Genomic DNA, 12,582 nt, shown 5'->3' on the forward strand with positions numbered 1-12,582 from the left:
GAATTAACATACTGCTTTAAGGGTTACAAAACACTTTACAGTTATATAATTTTTATCCTCATAACAGAGGTAGGGGCTATTATTATAGCCATTTTGTAGATGAGGAAATGAGGTAAACAGATTATGTGACTCGCCCAGGGTCACTCAGATAGTAAAACACTTGAGGCCAGATTTGAACTCAAGTCTTCTTGAGTTCTTTATCTGCTCTGTATCTACTGCATCACTTGCTTTATCATTAGCTAGACTAGCTGCCTTAAAAAAAAGAAAGAAAGAAATTCAAGGAATTGGATTATTTTGCTGTGAAAAAGCAGATAAATGGGGCAGCTAGGTGGTGCAGTGGATAGAGCAACAGTCCTGAAGTCAGGGCAATCTGAGTTAAAATCCTGCCTCAGACCAAACACTTGACACTTATTAGCTGTGTGACCCTGGGCAAGTCACTTAACCCCAATTGTCTTAAAAAAAAAAAAAAGAAAGAAAAAGCAGATAAATGTGGAAATCAGTAATAACAAAAAGCAAAAATCTTGAAAAAGACCTTAAGGAAAGATATGTCTAGCATAGTAGGAATTAGGGTTGTGAACCATCTTGGTTAGTGCAGAAGGTGGATTATGTAGTGGAGAGTGAGCAGGATTGTGAAGGACCTCAAGATCCCACAAGAAAATAACTTAAAGGAACCGGGGGCATTCTGCCTGGAGAAGAAAAGGCTCAGGAAGGAAATACGATATTTGGCTTCAAGTATTGGAATGACTTTTGAGTGGGAGAGGTATCAAAATTATTCTGTTTGGCCCCAGAGGACAGAATAAAGGACAATATAGGTGGAAATTAAAGAGAGGCAGATTTTGGCTCAGTATAAGGAGAAACTTTTTAATAGTGGGAACTATCTAAAAGTGGGATAGGCTACTGCTAGGAATTAAGGGCTCATTCTTACTAAAGAGCATTAGGTAGCCACGCATGGCAACATTATTGAGTGGATTCTTGTTCAGATCCAGTTTGGAAAAGATGGCCTCTGGGTCTCTTTGTAGACTCTGCAATTAGCCCTCCTCAGGGTCATTCTCTGATTGTTTGGCTACATATAAATACCTATAAAAACTATCACAAAGTTTCCCAAGTGTTTTGTGGCATATCAATATGAGCCAAATAGAAGTGTCACCCTTCTTTACACATTTTTATTTATTAGTTCAATGTAAAATTTCATCACCAAAGTTTAATGCTTCTGGCTAGGAGTGAAATTACTCCACATTAAGGTACAATCTGCCCTCTTGTGGCTAATGGGAAACTTGCAGAGAATACGGGAAAGTCCACTAAACTGGTTTGCATTTGTGGCTTTAATTGTCTGGGTCAGAAACCAAGTAAGTAATGCTTTCAGAAAATCTAGAAATCAGTGCAGATAAAATACGTACCATGCTGTTTAAAATGTAACCATTTTCTGACTGGTCAAAAAAAAATAACACAGCAAAGGATGTATCCAAATTTCCATTTTAAACCATATTTGAAAAATTTCACCAGCAAACTATAAAGGTTTTGGAACATTTTAAGCTGCAGGGCAAAAATCTTTTACATTTTCTTGGCAAATGCATACAGGGTATAATTTAGTTAAATATTATGTATATAATTACACTGCAGCTGGAGGTTGGTGGAACTTCCTTTTCAATAAATTTTTTATAGTGGAGTTGGCCGTTCTTGGAAAAATTTGTGAAAAAAAAATTGGATCACTGAGTTGAAACTAGATATAACCACCTTCAGCCCGGATACAGAATTGGGTTTGAATCTAAGCAGCCTCAGAAAAAAGTCGCTTTCAAGATTAGACATTTGAATCACGTTCAAATAGTTATTAAGAGCCCATTACAAACTTAGTGCCAGAGCCCATTGGAGAAAGAGACAGATATTAATCAATAGAGAATCATAGATTTATAGGTGTAAGGGATGTTATTGGTCTTCTGGTCCAACTTTCCAATTTTACCTGGAGGCATCTACATTTATATGTAGCATAGAGCCACTAAAAACTATTGCTAATGGGCTCCCACAGATGTATTTACTTTTGTTAACCTGCCAGAGTACACACAGTTCAAAGTTAAGACATTTAATTAAATAATACAGTAAGAAAAGTAACAATAAAAACATTTCCCCTATAAACCTTGGGCATTTTCATCCACAAAGAGTGCATATACCTAGGGAACATGTGTGGAAGGGCGCACATGGAAGGAACAATATGACTAGAGCAATATATGGGGGAATACGTGACCAGGACAAATATGTGGAGAGACACACATGTGGAAGGGAATATATATATATACACACATACATACATATGCATGTGTATGTATATATATATGTGTGTATATATACATATACATACATATACATATACACATATACATATATACACATGCATATATACATATACACATATATACACACATATATACATATATATACATATATGTATATATATATATGGTACTCAAATGGCCAAGGTGTATGAATGGAGGGGATCTCATGCCTCTGATGTTATAGAGTCACCAACATTTTCTGGTGATGTTATTGAATTATTTTCACTGGGCATGCTCCATATTGGAAGTTCCTTTCTACTAGGCCTACTTGTTGGATATCATATCTCATCGAAACTGAGTTGCTCTCTGGCTTTCTCTATTGGGATGATCTTGCTGCTTCCACTCACTGGATGTCAGTTGAAGTCTTTGGTTGAGGCACTGTCTCTTCTCCCTAAAAGGAATGGGCTCTGCCATCTTTCTTTTTGCTTAGCATCTATAGCCTAAAGTTTAGAACTTTTAGTGGAAAAGATAGGCCTTTAACAACCTAGTCATTAAAAACCCTTTATGCCTTTTCTTACCATAAGGAGAGGGAGGTTGATTAGCTCCCAGAGTCTTCTCGTTCCTTCCCTCAAGCTCTTTTGAGGCACAGACTAGTCAGCCAGTTTATTAGAGTCTTCAAGCATTGAACAGATCTTTGAATATTTGCCCTTGCTAGGAGGATTAAGGTCTCTATCCAAAACTTCTCTCTTAGGGTTATAGAATTCTTTTTAACACCTATCAGCTTCTGATTGCCAAGCTCCATTCCCCTCAGGTCTCTTCAGGGTCTGCTTTCCAAAACCCTCAAAGATTTCTGGGTCTGAGGCAACACTATTTTCCTCATGTGCTCCAATTCCTTTGGAACTTACCTTGCAAATTAATCTGAACAAGCACAAAAACAGCTAAGATGACAAGTCATTGTCTGGCCCACCCATTCCTGCCTTTTTTATTTGTATGTGGACAGCCACAAGTCTCCTAAAGCTTTGAATCATCCTTCTTCCAGATGAGGTCCTGAAGCCCAGAGAGTTAAGTGACTTGTCCAATGTCACACTAATTATAAATACCAGAGCCAAAATTTGAACCCAGGTTGACTGACTTCAACCATCACTCTTTCCACTACATCATCCTCTTAATTTCTTAAGGCATTTCCATAATATGAAGGACCAGACCTATTGAAGAGATGAGGCAAAGGAAAAAAGCAGTAGAGAAGGAGAAAATACAGGAACTTTAATGGTTTAAACTTTCTTTATTGGTGTGTCAGGACCAGGATTCCCCTGTTTCCTGCAACAGGGATTTATTTTCCTTAAAAGGCAATAAAACTGCCCCTGGAACCTGATTGGATCCTGTCATCCTTGATTCAGTTTCTTGGTCATCCAAAGGCATAAAGGTCTCACCCACATGTAGTCAGTGGTCCCTCTGATTTGGTGAATATCTGGAGACCACTCAAGTCACCCTGCCCTTCTCTGCTGACCAGATGCATTTCCATATAGAGACATGTATAAAAGCTAAGCAATATCATATCCTTGTTACATATCTTTGCTGTGTTAGGGCAGAGTGATTTGCATTTTTGTTGACTGTTCAAGTGCTTCATTTCATCCCAAAATGGAAAATGAATTAACAAGATAGTGGTGTTAGGCCTTCCCCTGACAGTTGCGTATATGTGTAAAAGAGTGAGATTGTATTAATAATACCTTCTAACTGGTTATTCTTGTTCCATAGCGGGCTTTCCAGAACATGAGCACCAACTATGATTGGTGCCCATCAGTATGCTGGTAGTTGGTTTTGGTAAGGAGAATGAGCACCTAGAAGAAAGAAAAGGAAGGAAGTGAGCAGACATTCCTAAGTAATGGGACTATTTTTGCTCTGGGAGAGAAATTAGCAATCTCCTTTTGAGCAGCACATATTTCAACATAGTTAAAGACCTAATGTCAAAAGAAAGAAAGAACAATTAGTGATTTCATTGTGTTCCTGTTTAAATGGCTATTTCCAAAGGTAATTGCTTGCTTGTTCAAATGGCAAATCCTGTCTTAATTATGACCTTTAGTAAATAATCTTTTTTTCTATTTCCAAAGAATGTTCATATTTCACAAGTATTAAAATTCATATGTGGAAACCATGTTCTGCCAACACTTTAATATACTGACACCTCAAACAAAGACCTTAGGCCTACTTACGTTGGCAAATGATCAGGCTTGACAAGAAAAAGTAATTACAAATACTCATAATTCACAAGTTTACCTATTCTTTACTTCTATCTACATGAGCCACCTTTTAGTTTTCTTTAGTGTCATGACATATCTATACTTTTTGTCCTTTCTCTGGGTTTAAAACTCTTCTGTTTTTATTCCATTCTCACATTTGCTTTTAGCCTCATACTGTTGAGAGGCTTGCAACCGTCCAGTACTCATGTTCGTTATCCTTCCCCCAGCCCTCTTTTTGTGCAGCTCACTTTCTCTCACTGATGCTTTTTTACTTCATTGATGTCCTCTTATCATGATACATCAATCTCGGTGTTTTCAACATTTTTCCTTGGGATATTCCCAGCTGCTTGATTCTGCCTTTTGACGTGGAGTTGTTTGCTGTCAGCTTGACAAAATAAACTGTCTGGAGGTTCTCTGGTGCCTCACAGTCTGCCAGTCATTTGACAGCAATATCAGCTCTTTTAGATAATCAAAGGACCCTACTGGCGACACAGTAGCAAGCAAATTTGTTCTTTTTTTCTTCTTCTGAAGTCTGTCCTAGCCCCTATTTCCTAGCTTAGTTTGCACAAAAACAGAACTTTACAAGGTCTTTCTGAAGGTGCCTTTTGCTGTAATGGATGCAAATGTATTGCTCTTAAACAATAGCTACTTCAGATTCTTGCTTATTGAATTACTGTAATTCACCTTGCAGCTAGATGGCTGTCTCAGACCTGGATTTTCCCGTCTGAGAAGAGGCTGCGGATAGAGAAGTCTTTTATCATTAGACACATCTTGCTTTTGCTATAGCTGTCAGATGGTCAGGACCCTGGCCAGCTCCAAGGGGGTTTCACAGACAAATTGGACTGGGGGGGGGGGAGGAAACAATTATTTCTGTAGCCCCTGAATCTCATTTCCGGTTTCTACCAGTCCATTCCTTCCCCTTGGAACTCAATTCCCTCCTTTGAAAGTTAAAAATGGGGCTAGGAAATCCTAGGTAAAAGCCCACTCTTTCCCCTTTCTGGAATCGGTAAGGGAGCTGATTTACATTGTCTCTTGTGGAATGCCTAGATGTGTAAGGTAATGAGGACTACCTCCCATGAAGAGAGTCCAGTTATGAGTCAGGGCTTGATAATAATTTTGGGATATTTCTCTTTGGACATTTGGCAGGTTCCTTTTCATTCCCATTAGCCCTGTGATAATTTCAATGGTGAATGATAGCTCCCAAGGGCTACTTCCAATGGCAGTGGGACATGCTTCTACATAAGAAATGCATTTTCATTATTTCATAGCTGTTCTTCATTTTTTGCTCACTTTTCCCAATAATCCTTAGCTTGTGCAGAACTGAATCAAAATCATTTGACTATGTAACAGGTTTGCTCTGCCAAAAGTCAGGACCATGGAGTAGCACTTTGCCCCCTAATATTTCTGTCAAAGCTCTTTAGCCTGGGAGTACCTGAGAAACATGTTGTATCTGGCTTATCCCCAATCTAATGGCATCTTCAATTTCTTCCAGATCCAGTGTTGTTTCATTCACTGAAGCCTCAAGATCATGGGCAAACATATGATCATGATCATGATCATGATCATCATCATCATCATATATTGTATATTACATATAATATAAAACAGTAGAAAACATCTTTTTTTTTTTACAGATAAAGAATAGCAAATAACTGGCTCTTTTTACCTTTGCTAGAAAAACAGACACTAGAACATCATAGATGCTACATTCCAAACATTTCCCAAATGTAAACCCCAAAGTAACAAAGCCAAACAGATTGGAATGTTTCTCCTTTCTACAGTTTCCCAAGCTGCAAGAGGGAAGTCAGGCAGTTCAACTCTATACTATGTGACTCCCATCTCCTGCCACCATCATTGATGTGCTGGAGTGGAGAGGTATGACTGCCATCCCTACATACATTTCTGGATTCAGCCAAAACAAGAATTTGTTTTGCTTGGCTATCACTATTTGTTACATTGGTTTGATTTTTTCTTTTCTTTTCTTTTTTTAAACTGGGGGCAGGATGGCGGAAGGTAGAGAAAATAAGTGATTGTTACTTTAAAAAAAAAAAGAAAAGATAGATTTCACTCTTTAATGCTTGCTAGGGAAGCTTGACATATAGGGAATGATTAGAGTTTCTCCAGCAGTGGATTAAGGAATAGGTTGGGTGCTAGAATTCTTCACCAAGGTTGATGCTGTTTCTGCAGATGCTAGGAGATAAGGAGTTTCAGTTCCAGAGATTCACCCAGTACTTTGTTATGGCTTGTGCCACAGTCTGTCCTCAAATCTTCTTTTCAATGTCCCCCTCACTTGAAGGATAAACTGCTTAAAAGGTCTTTAGGAACAAAGCCACTCAGAGCACTTCTGACACGTATAACTCTCAGCAGGATGACCAGTGTGACCATGATATTAACTTGAATGCCATCTCTTGAGGAGATTATAAGGGTCCTGAAAATGTTTTGAAAAGTCTAAGTTAACTCTTGTTGGTGGGAGGGGAGGTTCCATCACAGCAGAGGAACTAGATTTTTTGCCCTAATGCTCTAAAATTTTATAGCACCTTTCCTCTTTCTGCAGTAGAAACAACTGAGCTTAGCAACAAGTTATCATTTTTTGTCCCAAACTATAACTTATGATTTTATTATTGTAGAAAACTTTTACTGTGGAAAATTTTTATATTTGTGCAGAACAACAGTTTTAAATTATTTGTAACTTATGGGCTCAGAGAGTTGACTGGGGACATTGGGAGATTATGTGATTTGCCTTTGGTCGCATGGCTAATATGCATCAGAAGAAGGTCTTGAACCCAGGTCTTGACTCTAAGACTGGCTCTCCATCCATTTTGTGTGTCTATTTATCAAAAATAATTACTTAAAATAAGAGGCTACCAGATGGTATGTTTCTTCCCCCACCACGACTTTATCCTCAGTGAGTTTTTCCGTGGCCTGTTATGTTCTGCTTTCTGCTCTCTACCATGGTGACCTCATGGTTTCTGGAGACTTTATGTCAGGGTCTATGATAGTTCTTGATAGTTGCCTGGTAGGCCATCTCATAGATGCAAGACACTCCTCTATATGAAGTACTGATCAAGAAACCCTGGTTGAAACCCTGGTTACCTCACATTCAGACTATTGAAATAACCTGCTGTTGTGTCAGCCTGCCCCAAGTTTCTCCCCACTCCAACCTATCCTCTGTTAGGGCACTAAAGTGATTTTCTTAAAGCACAGGTTCATCCATGTCATTCCCTACTCAAAAAATGGAAATGGTTCTCTGTTTGTTAAAGGACCAAATCCGAAACACTGTCTGGCATTCAAAGACCTTCATAACCATGCCCTCTCCTACCTTTCCAGTTTGCTTATACCTTACTCCCCACTATGTACTCTTTAATCCAGTAACACTGTCCTTTGGGCTGTTCATAAACAAGATACTTCATTTCTCAGCTCTGGCATTTTATTTGACTGTCCCATGCCTGGGATGTTCTCCTTTCTCAAGGAAACCTTTTCCAACCCCTCTTAATTCTAGTGCCTTTTCTTTCTTGATCATTTCCTGTTTATCCTGTCTATAGCTTGTTTGTATGTATTTGTTTGAATGTTGTCTTTCCCATTAGATTGTGAGTTCCTTGAGAGCAGGGACCATCTTCTGTCTCTTTATGTATCCCTAGCACTGAGCACATAGCAGGTGCTTAATAAATGTTTATTGATTGACTGACGGGTTTGCTGTAACTACAGTATGTTTTATAGCATTGTATTATGAACCCCTTTGTAAGTCTAGTGAAACTTAGGGAGTCCTTCTCAGAACAATGTTTTTAAATGCATAAAACAAAATAGATAGGATTACAAAGAAAATAAATTATGTTGAAATACAATCATTAGAATATATATGTATGTGTGTGTGCATATACATGTATGTGCACACACATATGCATATGTGCATATGTGAATGTGTGTATTGGACCCCAAATTAAGGACTCCTGCCTTGAAATCCAGAGTTAAAAACTAAATCTAAAATTCTAGCTGTGAACAGACTTAATGACATTTTTATTCATTGTTTTTCTAGGAAGCCACTAATGACTATCTATGGGGAAGGATGAGCCCTTCGACTCTGAGAAATTTGAGATAAATGTTTCACAGATTCTAGCCAAGGCCATGAAACCAACCCCCTATCTCCATGTGTACAGGCCCAATAAATCTGTCAGGCATGGAGAGGCTCAGACTCTCTTTCTGTCTTATTTTTCTTCCTTTATCCTTTCAATCAATTACAATGCTCAGAAATTGCAAAATGTATATCTGTTAGTAAAAGTAACAAATAACAATTAATGTGATGGAAACACTATCCTAACATCTCATTCCCATTCAAAATAGGCTAGTTTTTCTTTAAAAGGTATTAAAAATTGCCTTGAAATTTAATTGGTTCAAAGAACCAAAGGGTCAGGTGTTGACACCACATAATGGTTGTCAGAATTAAAACAACAACAACAACAACAACAAGGAGTTCTAAGCACTCTCTGATGCTTGGCTGGTGGACCACGAATGGGAACTCAAAGGCAAGGAAGCTTTGCTGAGCTGAATCAATTTGTGGTATATATTCTTGTTGAATATCTTTCTCCTGTTATGGCTAAATAAATCTCCTTTTGTTAACTTTTGAATGGCCTTACCAGCGTCTCATTTCATTCCAGCACCTAAACTAAACTACTAGCGGACTGACTTGAGCTAGTTCCAGCTACCTTATCTACCTTAAGAGAAAAGGAAATCTAGTAAAATATTACTGAAGCATTTGAGAGGGGGCCTTTCCTATTAAAAAAGTAAAGATTTGGAAGCCATCTATACTTGAAGATTTATAGCATCACCCATTGATAGTTTCTCTAAGGCCTCAGTCAAGCATAAAGAATGTTGTTTGATAACTCGTATTAAGATTTATTAAACAGCCAGGTGGCAGAGTAGATAGAATTGGACTTGGAATGTGGAAGATCTAAGTCCATGGCAGATGATTCATCACTGAAAGACTGATCTTTTAAAAATATCATTTTCATCATATCAAGTATGTACCATGGCTCCCTGTAGCTTGTTAAAAGTCCCAAACCCTTCTGATATTTACAGCCATCTACAATTTTGTTCCATTTAACTTGTCCATTCTGCCTCCTTTTCCTTTCTGACATATGCCCTCCTCACCATTCAGGCAACACTTTTTATCGTCTTCTACAAATTCTTTTTCTTGCCTTGGTGTCTTTGTTCATGCTGACTTGTCTACCTGGAATTACCTTCAGCATGAACCATATCCCACTCCATCTGAAACCCACTCATTCTTACAATCCAACTTACCTCTTCGTAAATAGCCTTCTCTGCCCACAAGCCCACATTGATTTTCTGTAAAGTCCTATGGTATTTTTGGTCAGTGCTACATACTTGGCAGTTAATTAAACTTGAATGCACAGAGTTTAGAGTTGTAATCAAATAATATCTACAGTAAAGTTAATACTTAACGATGTGCATAATCATTATTTGCTGAATGATAATTAGGCATAAATGCTAAGGAAGATGGGAAAACCTGAAGTCAAATTAATTTTTCTTCTTGATTTTGCCCATGATCAGCTCTAATGACAGCCTTGACACTTTAGCCCCTCATTCTGTATATTTTTGTTTTTTGGCGAGGCAATGGGGTGAAGTGACTTGTCCAGGGTCACACAGCTAGTAAATGTTAAGTGTCTGAGGCCAGATTTGAACTCAGGTCTTCCTGAATCCAGGACTGCTACCCTATCTAGTGTGCCATCTAGCTGCCCCCCCATTCTGGATTTTGAGAGACAATATCTAGATTCTTGTGGAGATTCCTGTCAAGATTAAAAGGAACAGGAATTCATATATACTTTTTAAAATCTCCTTGTCCTTGGGTCTGTTGGATTAAGTTGAGTGGTATGGTTTAAAGGAAGGGATCTCTACTCCAAAACGGTTCCTTCCCATTGCTTGGTATTTTATTAGTTAAGGAGATGCAGTGTATTGCAGTGACAAGGGAATGGTGGTTGGGAGACACATTCGAATTCCACATCAACTGCTTACTTAACTATGTAGCCTTGCTCAAATAAGCTCATATCTCATTATTCTAATCTCTAAAATGAGGGAATTGAACTAAATGGTTTCTATGGCCCCATCTAGCTTGAAATATAGTGGCCCATTGGGTTAATAAGAGCTCCCTAACCCCCATTAGGGTTTAGAAGGCCAAGGTTTGGTATCACAGCAAAATCAATTAAAAGCAGTAGGAGGGGGGCAGCTAGGTGGCGCAGTGAATAGAGCTCTGGCCTCAGAGTCAGGAGGACCTGAGTTCAAATCTGGCCTCAGTTGACACTAACTAGTTGTGTGACCCTGGGCAAGTCACTTAACCTAAGCTGCCTCACCAAAAAAAGAACAATAACAAAAAATAAAAGCAGTAGGAGAATAGATGTTACCAGGCACTGAGATGAACTAATTAATCCAACTGTACACTGCATTCAGCTCATTGTTCTTCTAGGAAGCCCCTCATAAGCCAATGACTATCTGTGGAGAGAGATGAGTCACCGAACTCTGGGAAATTCAAAATAAATGTTTCACAGATTCCAGTCAAGGTCATAAAAGTAGCCCCCATTTCTATGTGTACAGGTCCGATAAATCTTCAAAGTCAGCGATGGGGTAAGTCAGACTCTCTTCCTGTTTCATTTTCTCCTTCCGCTCCCTTAACCAGTTACAATGCTCAGAAATCCCAAAGTGTTTACTTGGGAGTAGATGGACCTTTTCTGGTAACAGAAATAAGAAACAAAGATGGTCATGGAGTCAGGGATCTAGAGTTGGAAGACGTCATCCTATCTAAACCCCTCATCTTGGATGTTGTGGGGATAGTGTGAATAAATATCCCAACCCCTTCATCTAGTGTTTGTTGTATAGTTCTTAGAGCCTGACAAAAGAAAGCACATGAGGTAATCTGCACAGATGTTTCTTTTAACGTTGGCTTCAAAATGAAATTTATCACATGGCTGTTTAGATAAGAAGCATTGTATATTGAAAGGAGCAGTGTCTTAACCTTGATTTTGCAGACTGGATCATTGTAAAGGTACAAAGAGGGAAGATTTACTATGTTAAATTTTGATCTCAATAAAAGAAAAATAACAAGGTCCTAAAAGTATTATAATAACAACAAAATACCACTAGCTGTGAGGCATGACGAGAGAGGAATGTTAGACATTAAAGTGAATCAATTACCTTTGGATTATACCTTTATGTTGTTGTGTTTGTTTGTTTTTTGTAACATTTTTAGTTAGTGCTATAGTCACCTAAGAATCAACTGTATTCTTCTGTATTAATGATAATGAATAAATTCTCATTTTTAGTCTGACATGGCAGAAGATATTTCAGTTTGCAGAGAAGAGGTCAGGAGACAAATCTCATTCATTTTCTTTTGCCATATAAAAACTCTCAAACAAGCTTAATTTTCTTCAGTAAACAATACACCAGGTGCTGCCATCATCTAGCACCAGCCTTCCAGTAATAAGTGAAATAAAGTTGAATAAGACAGTAGAAATGGAAATTATTAACTCTGGAAATCATGATGGATGAATGTTTTTTACTTTAAACTGGGTTTCCTTTTAATGTCTAACACTGGTTAGATTCAACTGTGGCTCCATTTCCATTTTTTTCTAGGGTTCAGATAATGGTTAATGACAGACCCTGAAGGATATTATTAGCCATTATGATGGTGAGACATTAAGGAAAAGTACGGATGATGAATCCATCCGTGACTGCATGGTTGTTTTGAGCCTTATTTGATATTTTTGTAATGAAACCAAAGCATGTTATGTGGGAAAGTTGATGAAATTCAGAAGTTTTGCAAATGACTTATTTTTATTTTTATCTATCCAAACCTTATAAGGCTCTCTCTCTGTGTAGTATAATCAATTTAAAATAAAAATGTAAAATTGATTTTAGAATGACAGTCAAATCAGCAGTGCCAGATAATCAATGGATAATAATTTCTGGTCTCCTTGCACCTTGGCCCATCTTTTCTGGCTCACTTGAACACTCTGCCAAGCTTATTTTCCCTTTCTGACACTTTCATCACATTGCCTTATATTTGTTCAATT

General features: G+C 38.0%; 1 protein-coding gene across 1 annotated transcript in view; it reads left to right on the forward strand.

The window, feature by feature from the left end:
• The window catches only part of DCT (dopachrome tautomerase), a 48,673-nt gene extending 40,086 nt beyond the window's left edge, over positions 1-8,587 (forward strand). The window contains exon 8 of the mRNA XM_027855697.1: positions 8,538-8,587. Within this exon, the coding sequence (XP_027711498.1) occupies positions 8,538-8,548 (11 nt within the window). The 3' untranslated portion in view covers positions 8,549-8,587. The remainder of the gene's footprint in view (positions 1-8,537) is intronic.
• The last annotated feature ends 3,995 nt before the right edge of the window (positions 8,588-12,582 follow it).

This window comes from Vombatus ursinus, unplaced genomic scaffold (genome assembly GCF_900497805.2).
Source record: "Vombatus ursinus unplaced genomic scaffold, bare-nosed wombat genome assembly UNPS02011014.1, whole genome shotgun sequence".
NCBI lineage: Eukaryota > Metazoa > Chordata > Mammalia > Diprotodontia > Vombatidae > Vombatus > Vombatus ursinus.